The following is a 16199-nucleotide window of genomic DNA, read 5'->3' on the forward strand; positions in this document are numbered from 1 at the left end:
GAGCCTCAGTTCCCAGTCTGTGAAAAGGGGGGAAGAATGAAGGATGTTGGGAGAGGGTCTCAGATACTATAGTGATTACATTTTATCACAGGAAACTGCTTAGGAGGAACATGCAAAGAGAGAAACGGTGTTTATTCCAGAGGAAGGAGAAATATTCCTAACCTACCCAGAAGTTAAAGAAGGTGGCAACAAGCTTTCATCAAATCTCTTTGACTATTAGCAGAGGAAGTACACCTGTGCCTCTCACTGCCCCCATGCCCCCTTCTAGATTTCTGCCAACATGCCCTGAGAGAAAATTCCTCTTCTACCCTCTGTTAACAGATATTTTAACCCTGAATATGGCAGTAAGAATGATTGTATCTAAGCATCTGATCTTACCTTTGGGGCATCCTAGCAATTGTCCATTGTTTTCTTAAATCCATGTTCTGGCAGTACCTCTAGTATTAGAGAATTTCATCTATGCTCAGCACCCTCAAAAGAAAGCAGCCCATCTCTATAGTTAATCTAAGCTTTAATTTCTAAATTCAAGGGTGTCCACGTTTCTGTCTGCTGCTTATTTAAAATGTAGCTTACTGTAGTGAGACCCCTAGCCAGCCTCTTATTTCCATGTTATGTAGGCATAAGCTTTCCATCTTATCAAAGCTATATCCCTGTCATCATAACATCCTTCTTTTTGTGTAAAGCAGAGGTGGCTAACCTGTGGTACACATGCCACAGGTGGCATGGCTAGGCTCTGTGCATGGTGTGCAGCATATCAGGGAGGGGACAGGCAGTATAGTGGCAGATAAGGCAGGGAGTAGAAAGCAGAGCAGCAGATCAGGCAGGGAAAAGGAATCAGAATGTTACTCAGGAAGGTCCAGGGTTTAATGTGTGGCATATCTGCCAAAAAGATTGGCTCTCATTGGTATAAGGGCTTTCCTTCCCTACCAACTGTAATACGCAGGGAACAATTAATTTCTGTCAGAACATCGGGAGATGAGTTTTAAAGTTTGAGGGACTGCCCTCCTTCTCTTTGATTACTCTGTTTAGTTTGTCTGTAATATGCCATATTCTCTCACATACAGCGTGCCCTAAAATAAAGCGTGCATCTTGTTTTTGGATGGCAGAATGTAGAAAAAAAGGATTTTTAATTTTTTAAAAACAATTTTAAAGAGAAGTTTTTATGTCCCAAGTCAAATCAGCCAAATCAATTCTAAATCCATGAGTCATTCAAGAACCATATGTGGCCCTACTACTGGCAAGCATCCTCCACCCCCGCCTGGGGTTTCAGATGCTTCCAAATCCTTTGTTGAGTATTCTACATGCAGCCCCAAGCCTAGAAGCTAGCAGTTCAGATGCCCCTGAGTTTCAGTTGCCTTCAGCCATATGGCCACAGGAGCAAGCTAGGGAGGAGTCTCCCACTTCTGTAAAGTTGATGTGAGTCTTGTTCCTCCCTGTAGAATCTGGCCAGTGGGAAGCTAACTATGAGGCTGTCATAGGGAGTCCTGTCTGCAAGCAGACAAGGGTGCAACCCTCTGCTACACAGTGCCATTTTAATTGCATTACCTCAGTCAGGATATTTCCCATGCCACCACTGTGGTCATGGTATTTCCTCTGCCAGGTGAGTCATGGCTGACTGTCTGACATAGTGTAAGACTCCAGGGCACAAAGCGTGTCCAGGAAGTGTAGCATCCCAGAAGACAGTCTGGTGAGCTTATCAGGAAGCAGAAATTTCCTGGTGTGGCACAATGTTAGATCCCAGAGCCTTGAAAGGGCAGTAGTAATAAGACTATTAGTTCTTTACTGTAAGTAGCTCTTTGCATAAGTTCCAGGAAAAATTAAGTGTTGGTTACACCTCAAAAGCCTCATCAGCTTATTACCAGCAAGTCCCTTTCTGCTTCAAGCACAAGCTAGGACACTTGGACAATAACTGTGATTGTATGGGGATGATGAGGACTCCTTCTCATAGACTGCTGTGGCCAGAGAGAAGCAGCAACCCTCTTAGCAGCTGCATGGCATGTACGGCATCTCCAAGCATGCTGCTTTTCCAACAAAGAAAACAGCTTCCCAACTTAATACATACACCCCAATTTTGGAAGGCAGATTTTTGGGGAAAAGGTACATTTTGTGTGTGAGAAAAATGAAGTCAGTATTTGTATAAGGGTACTCTGTCCAAACCTGTTCATAATATTCAATACAGACCCTACTTCTGGAGTGTATTATCTAGCATGATCACTGCACTCTCGTGCCTTCTCATTCTCACTGGGATACCCACCAATCTTCTGTTCTGCAACTGAATGACACATTTTCATCAGCCTGATATTGCTAGATTGCACCTGAGTACTAAAGGTCTGTGGAAAAACTGGTATTTTTGGTTCATTGACCAAAGGGGAAAAAACAAAACAAAAGGAGAACATATTTTCTATTTTGGGTTGACTCAAAACCAACACTTTTTTTTTTCCTTTTTTTTTTTTTTTGGCAATGTGAAAAGCTGAATAATTCCTTTGGGTTGAACAGACAGTTTTATTTGACCTGGAGGAATTTTAAAATAAATAAATAAATAAACTCTAAGTAAACTTCGAGACAAAATACTGTTTCCTTTCAGAAAGTCAAAAGGTTCATGTTGCAAATATTGAAATGAAATGGTTTTCTGAATTTTTTTCTAGTTCCTCCCCTCCTGCCCTCCATAGAAACAATTTGTAGTAGTAATCAGCATATCACCCCCTGCCATCCTTTTGCAGCTTCAGAGTTAAATTGCACCTCTACAGCTTGTTGGTACAGCTGCTGGAGCTGCTGCATTGGTGTGGCTATGGAATCCAGGAGGTGGACACCCCACTTTGTACCTCAACTTGCTGCGGGTCACTCAAGGTAAAAGGGGAGGCAAGGAGCAGTGGCATTCACCCACTGAGTACTGGAGCCATGCCAACACAGCAGCTCTGGCAGTCGCATTGCCACGCTGCTGCCCCATTACCAGAGATGTGCTGTCTGGCCTGTAAGATAGATGCGCATGGTCTGGATCTGGCTTGTGGGGCCAAAAAAGTTGGACAACCTTGTGTCGTCTTGGACCAACCTAAAACGATTTCTTCTACTTGGCAAAAAATTAAGAAAACAAAGAAGCTTTGATCTAGAACAAAGTGGTTTTTTTTTTCAACCCTTTAAAAAGATTACATTTAGGCAAATTTGAGAATGAAGTTATTTTGAAGAGAAAGATCCAACTGTTTGGTTTTGAAACTTGAGATGAACCTTTTACATTTTGTTTTTTGGTCTTTTGTGAGATGCTAGAATTTGACCCCAAATTCACGAATGGTTTCAAATGGCACGAAACTGCATTTTGCAGCAATAGCTTATTCTTCCAAAAAAGCAAAACAAAAAACCAAAAAATAAAATAAAAAATCTACCCAGCCCTCCTTGGAACACATTTTGGGGGATTACAGTCTTCTGGGATTGTTCCAAAATCTGAGTTAGAAGTCAAGTTTGGGTATTCCCATGAGTTTATACTTCCTGGATTTCAAAATTTTATTCTGGGAGTACAACCACCCATTAAAAAGTAGGCTTCATGTTTCATTTTATATCAAGGGAAAGCTTTCCTTCATCAACTCATTCAGTGAATGGTTCCAAGTTTGGACTCTTTTACTACAGTTCTGTTAGATTATTATGGCCTTAATCCCTTTACATTTCGGCTTTGTATCTGGTTACCAGTATTGTACTCCAGTAACTTGCTCTATTGCACTGACTCCACTGTTCTAAACAATGTTGCAGGCTTTACTGCAGACTTCCAAGCAGGTGGCTGTATTTACCAAATGGAATTAGCTGTAACACTCATCTGTTTTCCCAGGCTTTTACTGAGTGGCATGTTTGAAGGAGACTAAAGTGGTTTCTGACTTTGTGGAGATTATTTTGGTTGCACTGGCTAACTCAAGCCTAGCAGATGTTGATGTTTTATTGTGTTTAGAGAATATCACATAAGTGCAATATACAAATGGAACAGATAAATCATTTCATGATTTTACTTGGTTATCTTGCAGTAAGCTGTGTTTGCTGACAGAAATGTGCTGTCAGGGCCCTTTTCTATGCTGATCCCTGAAGAAAATTGTATAAATATTACAGATGGTGCTTATATTGCAAAATTTGTATCATGAAAACAACATCCCAACCATTTGGAGGCAAATGTATGTGAAGACTTGGTTCTATCTTGTAAATGTAACCTTAAACATTGTTTCCAAAATAATAGTGATTTTTCGCAAAAGTTTAGCTTGTTGCTATTTTCTGCTGAAAAATGGAATTCCCAGCAGGTTAGAATTTTGTCAATTTTATGAGCTCCTACGGGGAATGTTAATTTTAATATGTTATTCTCTGCATACTAAACTTTATAGTGGTTTCCTTCCTGCCAAAAGTGATGCAAATGCCTGGTGCTACTGAGGCAATAAAATCCAGAGGTCTTAGTCAAATATAACAATGGGAATAAATGGCACAAAATAACTATTTTGAATCTCAAATGGGTCATAGAGAGTGGTGTCATTGGCAGGTGTTTTGTCCCCCCCCCAAACATAAGAGGAGGCAGAGCAGCAGTGGTGAAATAGATTATATTTGTAGATCTGTGCAGTCTGCTGAGGCTCTTCTTACTAGCACTATCACTGGGATATCTGAGTATTTTCCAGAGTTGAGACTAATCAAGGAGACTAGCATTTGTCACATGACACTTCCTCTCCCACAGGGAAAAGTTATGAGAGTGGCTTCGTGCCTGGATCCTTCAAGTGCTATTAGCCTCTCAGAGTAATGAGCATGAGCATATCACTATAAAAGGTTAAAATAAGAAGGGAAAAGCATTCTGTGCCAAGTCTCAAGTCTGAGTTGGCAGACCATGATAGTAATGCAGCTTTGGAAGGGATCCTGTGGGTCACTGGGACCAGTCCCCTGCTGTTACAGGCAATCTCATTATATAATTCAAGGTCAAGGTAAAGGACTGGGGGGGCCTGCAGGTGAGCCATACTATTTTTACCTATCCTATTTTTACCTATCCCTTATTTCACAGTGGACTAGCAGTGGTGATGGCTTCCTCCTATCTTCTGAAGCCTGGGGGGCTGGGGGTGGGGGTGGGAGCTCCTAGAGGGTCAGAGGCTAGGGGGCAGCTCGCCTTCTACTTCACCAAACAAGAGGAGGAATCAGCTGCTATTGCTACCACTGCTGCCAGTGCTCAGTGTCAAGTTCGTTGGAGGGCCCAGCTGTACTTAGTTGGGGACCCTACTTCATGGTGTAACTGGTGCCTAGGATAATTCAGCCCTGCCATGCCCCTTTCCTAAAATACTCAAGGCACATCTTAAAACAGGTTTTTCTTCCTCCTCACATATTTGAGAGGCTGATCCAAGTAACCTTCTAACTTCCAGCTTAAAGTCACTCCTAGTCAATTTATATCTATTTATTTGTGTCAACATTGTCCTTCCACTTAAGGAGCGGTTTCTCTCACTAGTGTTTGTCCTCTCTCCCATGATGCTGGAGAACCTGAGGGCAGGGTGAGTGGAGGATAGCTGCAGATAGAGGACTTACCTTGGAATGACTCTCTGAGAAATATCCTCATCCTGTTGTGGCTGTGTGGTGATACTGAAATGGAAGTTGGGTCTCCATCCGCAGAGAGAAAGGCTTTTGTGTTTTTTGCCGTAGTCCAGAATGGTAGGGCCACGTGTTATGAGCAAGATGGTTGCAACTTCCATGGACACTTCTTCCCATCCTGCTGCCACAGGTTCATCAGTCAGTAAAAAACATATAAAACCAAATAGCTTTTATTCACTATCAGTTACCTTGTTAGCCCAATTGACCTAGGGGAGAAATGCCAGGGTACACAAACATACACCTCCTGAAAACATACACCTTTATATACACATAAGGGGTGTCAAACACACATCAGGTATTGTATATGTCTGTGTGTTAGCTCGTGATCCCCCAGGCTGGATCTGGGCTGCAGGTGTTCTTCTTGTGCTGGATCTGATAGGCCAGTAATGACAGTGGTAGGACTGTGTTTGGGCAGCAGCATGCAGCCATGTTCAGGGGATAGCACTGGTCCAGGACCAGGGGGCAGAACAGGTCTGGGGGTGGGGGCAGCACAGGACTGCCTTCATATGGTAACATGGGCCTCGGGGGGGGGGGGGGGGGGGCACCACAGCCATGTCCATTGGAGTCCAGGGACCCCAAATTCTGTAGCAAGCCATGCCCCCTAACTTCTGTTAGTCCAATGGACTATGGAAGGTTCGATGCAATGGTTCTACAGGCCAGATGTGGCCCCCAGGCCAGATGTTTGACACCCCCTCACGTATGTTAGTCTTTGAACCATCCAATCACAGGCATGTGAACACGCACAACTAGATATGATTCCTTTCTCTTGCATTTCCATGCATAACCATTTTAGTCTATTCTCTTACATTTCTTCCCTACTGCATCAACTTCCAAGTCACTCAGGAACCTCCACTTTGACTGAGGAGACACTGAATAGAGGGCAGTTGCAATCCATTTTTAACCATTTCAGACTTTTACACCTTGCCGGATAGTTGCCACATTTTTGCTGTATCTCGAGGTGGGTCTGACAATCAAGGAATCGCTAGAGGGCTTTCTTTTCTAATACAGCCAGCACAAATTCTCTTGAAACTGAATTCACACATTTTTCTGAGTGCAGATAAAGAAAAGGTCACTGAACATTGCTAACAGCATCTGATGTTTCAGGTAGGGAAGCGTTTGATGGTGGATTTATGCACAACGTGTGAATGCACCATGCAAAGAGGACAGTTTCGCCAGTACAGACTTGAATGTAGAAAATTCAGCTGTGCACCCTGTCCAAAGGTGAGTGGGAATGTGTGTGTGTTTGTTTGTTAGATTTATATCCCTCCCTATCCAAAATGATGAAATGTAAGAACCTTCTAGATTTACTCTGTGGGGCCCCTTGGCTACGTCTCCCAGTGTACATGGCTCTATTTCAGAGACTTTGGGATCTACCTCTCCCTTTCCGCAAAGATTTGTTGAGATAGGGTTGAGTATGGTGCTGTATGAAGACATATTCTGAATATCATCTAAATCCCCGCTACCAGAAAATATATCAAGTTTCACTGTAGTGAGGTCTAAAACTATATGGGTTTATCAGCTGGCTTGTGGCTTGTAGGCAGAGCCAAGCCTCTTCCTTGTAGGGAACAGGGAATGCTACCTCCTGGAGTTCCCTCCAGTTTGATCTGCCCTTATTGTGGCTAGCAGCTTAGCCAGGCCTCCACACCGCCATACCTTTTTGCTGTTCCACATTGCATCAACCCTGGCCGGACCATTTCTGCATGGTTGGATCAACACCGCGCAGCTGGAATTGGCCCCGGCCAGGCCATTGGTGCCCAATGGATCAGGCCTTGACTCACTACAGCGGCACAGGAACAGGCTGTGATCCCTCTGCCTGGGACTGGCTTGGCCAGGGTCAATTCAGCCATGTGAGGCTTGGAAATTTGGTGTCATGGGAGTGGTGGCAGGGTTAATTGCCACTTTTTCCCCATTACCAAATTTCCAGACACATGGGGAGACCTGCAGGCTGATTACATGGGCCACACATTGAGTAACCCTGAATTTGTCCCCTTCTCTTGCTTGCTTTCTGTTCTTCTTACCATATCTTCATGCCTACTACCCCGCAGCTACTTGGCCTCCTTTTTCCCTGTGTGGGCCTCTGAGATCTTCCACAATTTGCACAGCACAATGCATTAGCTTGAGTGATAAGTTCATATAGGTGATGCCCTCTGAAGTTCCTATAGCACTTGCAGCATATTAGTGCATTTTGCTTTTTTCCATAATCATTAGTGTTCCATGATAGTGACCCTCATCCTGCTTTATTAAAGGCAATGAGAAATTTTCCATAAGCTTAATGGACACGGGGTGAGGCATCACAGGGCTAGTAACATTCACGTATCCTACAACACAATGATACTGCAAGACATCGTAATGTCAAGCTTAATAAAAACCATTTATTTAGACAGGGCCAACCCATGAATTTTAATTATGTTTGGATGAAGTTTATCTTAGGAGGCAGCTAGGCATACCCAGAGAATCGGAAAAAAATGCCAATATGAATTACCTTCAATTACAGAGTTATAGGATGGAAGAAATCAATGGCTCCTGCTGTGGGAGGTGTGTGCAAATTTCATGTGTCATCCGGCTGAGAAACGGAAGAATCATGTATTTGCAGGTCAGTATGAAGCGCACTCATTTTGTTGGCTGACTGTTAATGACATGGGAACTTTCATCTGAGGCATGTGGTGCCCATATTCCTTGCTTCTTTTCAGGACAAGACATGGAAATCTTTGGTAAACACACCACTATTTCCGTGAGAGCCTCTAGTTTTAATTGCTTATTTGTATAGCTCTGTCAACATGCATGTCAAATCACATACTTGCAAGACGGCAGGCATTTGGGATCCTCATTAAATGCCAAAACCTGATGTTGCTCTGTCTTTACTTGTGGAAAAATATCCCATTAACTTCAAAGAGAAAATTGTCTGAATAAGGACTGGGTAAAAACCTGAGCAAGGATCTTGGGGCTTGGCCCTTGGGTTGTAGTGTGTACTTCCATCTTTTGAGGAAAACATATATATGGATATTTAACATAATTTTCAAGGTGGGGGGGGGCAGAGGGGGATTTTTATAAGACCAAAAATTAGACCTGAAACGGATGAAAGGAAGTAGGAATATGCTGCTTTCTGAGGCACAATGGCTGTTTCTTTTTAACAAGCATGTCGTCTTTGATGCTTTAAGAAGAACCCAAGGTCTATTTCAAAAAGTTGTTGCTCACTTAATCAAATGAAAGAGCACTGGGTGCTAAACTATGACTAAGCACCAACCCAGCAAAAGTTTTTTTTCTTTATTTGTGTGTTGTGTTGGATATTAATTTGTTCCTGTCTTGTTTGTGTTTGGGGGTGGATTTAGCGCAAAACACGGGATTCATACTACTTTGAAACTCCTAGCATTTGGACCAGCATGTAATAAAACTGAAAAAAACAAAAATCTCGTTTCCTGCTGAAAGGCATTCAGCAATCAGAAATCATTCTAGAACAAGGGAAGGGATAGGAAAACCAGGAGTAATGGGTTATCAGCACAATGATTCTAAAATTACTTTCACTATAGAGGCATATTGATTGAATTGCCATTCAGTTAAAGAATAAACAAGTAATACAGTTGCATTTTATAGCTCCCTAAAAATTTTGATCTTCTAGGGGTGATTTTTGTTGCTTAAGTTAACAACTCTTAAATCTTTACAGCCAAATGAGACAGTGCAAGATGGCTGTGATAGTCATGCCTGCAAAGTGAATGAAAAACAAGAATTTATCTGGGAAAGGAGAGTCACTGGTTGCCCTCCATTTGATTCCAGGAGATGCTTGGCTGAAGGAGTAAGTAGTGAAATGGGCCCAATTTGTGCGTTTCTTAGTAATCTCTGTCTTATTTATGGATCTATATATAAGTATCGTATGTGCAGTAGGGCTGGGAAACCCCAAACACCATGTGATGCCTCAGCTAAGCAAAATATGTATTTTCTCTTAGTTTCAGAAAACCAATCAGTTTTCTTTGTTATCTAATACATTTCACATGCTTCAGCATATCCCAATTTCATGTGGGACTGTGGTCCAATGTGAAGTCCATTTAAAGTCAGCCAATACCTATAATAAGATATTTTCCTTCCAGCTCCCAGAGTGTGGAGTTGTGAATATACATCTGAGCTTTTGGAGTTTCAGATGAACTGAATCTCTAGTCTCTAAGCATCACCACTCACTAATGTAGATGTGTGCATGAAATCTAAAGGCAGATGTTGGCACTTGTAGCAACATTGTGCGAAGGAGGTAAAACGATGTCATTAGTCCTCCTTCTTGTACAAGGGAACTATCCTGGTGTCTGCATTTCCTTAATGCAGTACTTATAGATTAATAGTATTGCTAGATGTTAGTAGCTCATTCCCTTTCGCCCCCTTTCTCCTCTTCAGTTCTGCAGCAACAATGCAGGGCTGGAAAATGGAGTGCAGATAGCGTTTTTTTTAAAGGATGAAGCATTTGCTGCTCCAACACATGCTGATCCAGACCTCTTTGAGGAGTTTTGTCTATCTGTGAATATTTTTTCTAGCATTGCATGGGGTGGGAAGAACATAAGCCCAACTATACGTGGATTTGTCACACACATGAAAGGTGGATAAGCATTCTAAAAATCTTCATGCATTACTTAGAAAATCAGGAGTAATCTAGGTCTTTGAATGTTACACCTGTTTAAATAGTTCAGCATTGTGTTTCATCGTGTTATCATGGCCTGCTGATGATCATAATTATTATTATGGACTGGACGATGCCTGGTCATATTGGTGTAAATCAAGAATGAATAAATGCAAATAGGTGAAATTATGCCCATACAAGAACAGAGAAAAAGCAGCGGGTTTTACAATGGTTTTAATATAGCAGAAAAATGGGTATTGGGAAAAGTCAGTTTATTTCAAAAGGCTGCTTTTAAGTAAGCAAGCACAGTATTTTTCAGAAAAATGAGAGAGGTGTGGCTTTGAGTGATAAAAGTTGGTTTGTGTAGCTAATGGCATTCAAGGTGATAGTGATGCCCCAAGAACAATATCAGTTGGCCACGTGGACCGATGCACAACTTTTAAATATTCTTTCAGTTTAAGCAAAATTATAGGAAAAAAGTTTTGTTGCAGACTCATAATACAGAATTTGTAACTTAGAAAAGGAATGTCATTCTTTGGATATCTTTGGGGGTGTGTGTGCAGCTATTTTGTGCCTCTAAACTGAAACATATGTTCTCTCTTAGGGCAAAATTGCAAAAATTGACAATACCTGCTGTGAAACATGTAAGTACTTAAGCTGCAACTTCACAGAGTGCAAACTTCTATATGAATAGCCATGTTTTGCATTTTTTCAGAGGAATAACTACTGGGGTGGCAGAGGTCAGGCTGGCTGTGGCAGTGGTGGTGGGAGGGCAAGAAATGGTGGCAGAGGTGCCATTCTTGCATCCTCTTTAAGTGGATGTCTGGAGATGGTGACTTGGTTACCCACCCCTGACTTCCCTACAGTGTTTGTGGCATAGACATAATAAAAGTGAGCTAGAAAAAGAAGTTAAAATCATCTAAAACAAACCAACACAATATTATTTAGCATTTTTAAAATAGCGCAAAACAAGCAAATGCCAATAATTTACATATTGTTATGAATAAAATCACCATGTTGAGTCCCCTGTGACTTGTGGGCTCATATTATTCATGATTACTTAGACTGAAGCAGGGAACTCATAAAAGCCTTGGCAGACCCTCAAAATTTCACACATTTTAGCATGAATGTATAATCACCCAATAATTCATTATGAACAGTCATTATTCATCATTCATTATCTTCCTACTGAAAAGACTGCAGTCATCTCATCAGAGAGCTTGCAAGTCCAGTGATCAGTTATTTCACCCAGTAAAAATATATGAAGAAACTGGTTTATTAATAATCAATTGGATTAATGTTTTTCAATTAAACCTTCTAGTGAGACTTTGAATAATAGAGATGGCAGAGAAACTGGAATAGGGAGGGAAGCTGTTCTTGATTTGCTGTTCTTGAGCAGGGAGGAATGGGCTGAGAATGGGGAGGCCAACTTGGGTGACAGTATAACTGTGAAATGATACAGAGCAAGATCCTGAAGGTAGGGAGGAGAGAGAGCAGTTGAGTAAAGATGCTGAACCTCAGAAAAGCAGACTTTAACAAACTCATGGAACTAGTGGGTAGGATCCCCTGAGAGGCAAATCTGAGGGGAAGAAGCATCCAGGAGAGCTGCTGTTACTTAAGCTGGAGAAAGCTATCCTATTATTGAGGACAGGAAGTGCAGCAAAGGACTGGCCTGGCTAAACAGCAAACTCTTCAGTGAGTAAAAATTTCAAGAGGGAATGTGACAAAAAATTGAAAATTGAGGATATTATCACAGAAGACCATAAAAATATAACACAGGTGTGCAGGGACAGAATCAGGAAGGCCACAGCACATACCAAGATGTAGGTATAGAGGGGGATGTAAAATAACAATAATAAAACAAAAAACAACCCCCAAACCTGTTCTACAAGTATATCAGAAGTAAGAGGAAGACCAAGGTAGGATTAAGTCCCTTTAATAAATGTAGAGAGTAGTCTAATAAGGAAGATGCAGAGAAGGCTGAAATATTTAATGCATTTTTTACTTCAGTTTTCACAAATAAGGTCAGCTGCCAGGTGGCAAGGATAGGGGAAGAGGTAATTATCTTAGCGTATAGCAAAAGGATAAGTTAGGGATTATTTTGAGAAACTGGATGTTTTCAAATCAGCAGAGCCCAATGAGATTTATCTTAGAGTACAGGCAACCCCTGCCTAGTGCTCTTAATCGGTTTCTGAAAAAACAAGCTTTAAGCCAAAACAGCTTTAAGCGAAACCAAAAGTATTTGACGGCCCAAGATGGTGACTGCAATTGTTTTTAAGGACTCAAGATGGCGACCGCGAGCGTTATAACAAAACTTGCTGAGCGCTAAGTGAACTTAGTTATCAATTTAAAATGAATGTTATAGTGAAATAGCACTAAGCGAAACAGCATTAAGTCAGGGTTGCCTGTACTGATTTGGTTGGGGTAATTTCAGAGCCATTAGCTATTCTTTCTGAGAACTTCTAGAGTTTGGGTGAGGTTTTGGATGACTGAAAAAGACTGAATATACTGCCCATCTTTAAGAAAGAGGAGAAAGTGGATTTGGGGACTTGCAGACCAGTCAATCTGACCTCAGTGCCCTGAAAGACCATGGGGAATGTCATCAAGGAATTCATTTCTAGTTGTGTAGAGGTTAATAAGGCGATCAGGAACAGCCAGTGAGGACTTGTCAAGAGCAAGTCATGCTTGACCAACCTGAATTCTTTTTACTATAAGGTAATGGATTTTGTTATTAGGAAGGGGAGAGCAGTGGATGGTGATATACCTCAATTTTAGCTAGGCTTTTGGCACTGTGTCCCATGTAATTCTCATCAGTAAGTCAAGGAAATTAAGTCTAAACAAAACCTTTGTAAGGTGGATATATAGTTGATTGCTTTGTCATGCTCAAAAGAATAGTTACCAATGGATCAATATATAATTGGAAGGACATACCAAATAAGGTTCCCCAGGGGCCTGTTCTGGGTCTGGTGTTGTTTAACATTAATGGTCTAGAAAATGGGAATGAATGCACAGTTAGCAAACTTGCAGATGATAGCGAGGTAGGTGGAATTGCAGACACTTTAGAGCACTGATTAGAATTCAGAATGACCCTTGAAAACTGGAGAAATGATCAGAAATTAAGTAAACAAAAGTAAGGACAAATGTCAAGTCCTGCATGTAAGATGGAACAGTTGTATGCACAAATACAGAATAGGGAATGACTCACAAGGCTGCAGTACAATGGAAAAGGACCTAGAGAATATGGTGGGCTGCAAGCTGAATCTGAGTCAACAGTGTTCTCTTGCTGTAAAAAAAAAAAAAAAAAGCCAGTAGCATTCTGGGTGGTATTGGTGGGAGTGTTGCTTTCAGGTAGAAGCAGGTGATGCCTTCCCTCTTTTTGGCTTGGGCGTGGCTTCACCTGGAGTACTGTTTTTGGCTATAAAGGACGAACTCAACAAATTCTAGTTTATTGGATGGGATGTGAAGTTACCAATAAAATCATGAATGCAAATTTTGAGTTATGGGTGGTACCGGTCACCTTAGCATGCGTGTGTGCGCGCACACACACACACACTCTCACTCACTCACTCACTCAAACCCATGTCGTATAGTGTGTGGTGGCTGCTGTAGTGTTTGTGAGCACTGGTTTCAGTATATCTACCTATCCAAGGCCCTGGAGCCTGCTGTTGATGGTCAGCTTCCTTCAAGGTGAAGTCTTCTCAGAAGGGGGTTGCCTGCTTGTCCTTCTATCTCAGTAGGTCAGGTGCTGGATGAGAGGGTGCCATTGAGGGTCACGCTTCACTGCCTCTCATCCCTTTCTGGCAGACTTGTGTAATCCCCCAGCATCATCTTGGCTACTGAATCTGGAGGACGCTGTCCCACGTGGGTAGTAGTACCTGACAGCTGTTAGTCACAGGGGTCTCTGCCTGCTGGTACCTGAAGTTTCAGGAGTCCACCCTTGACTTATTGACTTAATGGCTGTATTGTTATGGGTTACAGGAATAGTCCATAGGGTGAGTGCTCAAGTTCCAGGAATTGGTTCTTTAGCTTGATTAGCCTAAAATGGAGTTCCTTTAGACTATTGTCTACTGATGATCATCATTCACTTGCATTCACTCAACAGATTTATCACTTTACAATTACTGTTTCAATGCAGGTTTAACAATGGTCCAGGGTGTAACTTCATTCTACAGGGAGTATATTCCTTAAGAGTTTAAAAGTGTAAAATATAAAACACACAATGCCATGGTAAAGATGACAAATGATATATGAAAATGAACTGTGAGAAATATATAAAAATGCAATGTGAGGTAGTGAGGATCAAAGGCTACTGGGGACAGTAAGTGAGTTAGGTTAGCACAGGATATATTTACAGTCTTTGCAGGGGATATTTTAGTTGTTTTTTTTTTTAGTGACACTGAGCTTAATTGATATGTAGACGTAGTTTCTAGGCTGGCTCTGAGTCTTGCCACACCCATGCAATGAGCGTGCTAAGTCTCTGCCTGTACTTGGAAAAGAAATGCACAAAATGGGGGGGAAGTGGGTATTGCAGGCAAGAAGGGGCTTCTGTTATATCCATGTCTGGAAGGAAAATGTACAAAGGGGGCTTTCTGCTACACTGTCTGTCCAGTTTTAGGTTCTGCAAGAAAGATGTGGTCAAAATAGAAAGAGTTCAGTGGGGAGCAACAAAAATGATTAGAGGTGTAAAAAAAAGATGACTTTATTTAAAACAAACAAAAAAGCTTGGAAGAATTGGGATATTTTCTCTTCTCTGAATTAAAATGAAGGGGATTGGATAAGTCCTTTAATACACGAAAGGACATGATGAGAGACTCATCTCTGTGGGTGCAGGTAACGAACGGGTCAAGAAGTAGAAGTCTTTAATTGCACCAAGCAAAATATAGGCTGGATAGTAGGAAGAACATTTTAACTCTACGAGTGGCTAAGCACTAGAAAGAATCCCTGGGGCAGGGGTGGAGGAATCTCTATCCCTGAATGTTTCTTAAGAGCAAATTAGACAAATGTTTGTCTGGGATTGCTTAGACAAAGCAGGGAGTTGGACCAGATGACCTCCAGCCCAATTTTTTATGACTCTGCAATACACTTGTAGAAATCCTGCTTGTTTAAAAATAATTTAGTAATGAAAAATGGAAGGAAATATGTAACAAATATGTATTTATAGTGAATGGCTTCACTAGATCCCAAAGTAAATAGTTAAGGGGCAGCCCCTTAACTATGGGTGTACTGGATCCTCACACACAAATTTCAGGTGGGAATCCAGTTTGCAAGAATAACGGTTGCCAGATTGAGCCCTTATTCCCACACTAATCTTTGAATATTTTGGGGAACATGCAGGCTTTCAGTTTGAAGCTCTTCAAGTCCATCAGTGAATAATTCTGAAGTTAGCACAGCTTTTCAAATTAAAATGCACTCCCTTTTAAGGTTAAAATGTCAACAACATCTTGTCTGCCCTCTGTGTGCTCTCTCTTTTTTTAATTCTATGCAAGCGCTAATAAATAAAAGATAGCAGGCACAGCAGACCATCACAACACAGGCACAGTAATTGCTGTAACAATACCCTACTTTGGGGAAGTTAACTCCAAGAGTGTTTACTATGATTGCCTGTCTATATATCAGTGAGTTCCAATTTAAAAAAAGAAAAGTCAGAAAGGTATCAAGACACTTGACTATCACTGAATGGCTCCCTCTGGTAATTTAGTTAAGAGGGCTTTTTTTCTACCAGGCTCCAAGAAAAAATTTAGTATGCAAACCTGTCTATTAACCCTTGCATCAAACAGATTTCAACATTCTAGTTAAAAGATTCACCAGGGACTGTAATTCATTAAAAGAGAGAATATAGTGGGTGCTATAAGGACAGCTGCAAAGAAAACATCCACTTCCAAACAGTGTCCATTACAGGTGGTGAAAATTGTACCTTCTTGTGCCACGAGGGGCTACTCTCTCTAAAAATGAGCCCACACTGAGGGAAGGCAAAGTGGTATTGTCCTTACAGTCCCTCGCTCCGATTGAATTCTGT

General features: G+C 41.5%; 1 protein-coding gene across 3 annotated transcripts in view; it reads left to right on the forward strand.

The window, feature by feature from the left end:
• The window catches only part of VWF (von Willebrand factor), a 263892-nt gene that overhangs the window by 239447 nt on the left and 8246 nt on the right, over positions 1 to 16199 (forward strand). For all 3 annotated transcript variants that reach the window (XM_090043875.1, XM_090043874.1, XM_090043876.1), the window contains exons 47-50: positions 6691 to 6807; positions 8081 to 8179; positions 9248 to 9376; positions 10788 to 10827. In XM_090043875.1, the coding sequence (XP_089900001.1) occupies positions 6691 to 6807; positions 8081 to 8179; positions 9248 to 9376; positions 10788 to 10827 (385 nt within the window). The remainder of the gene's footprint in view (positions 1 to 6690; positions 6808 to 8080; positions 8180 to 9247; positions 9377 to 10787; positions 10828 to 16199) is intronic.

The sequence above is a fragment of the Crocodylus siamensis genome, chromosome 4, assembly GCF_052110815.1.
Source record: "Crocodylus siamensis isolate JL-2025a chromosome 4, ASM5211081v1, whole genome shotgun sequence".
In the NCBI taxonomy this organism is placed as follows: Eukaryota; Metazoa; Chordata; order Crocodylia; family Crocodylidae; genus Crocodylus; species Crocodylus siamensis.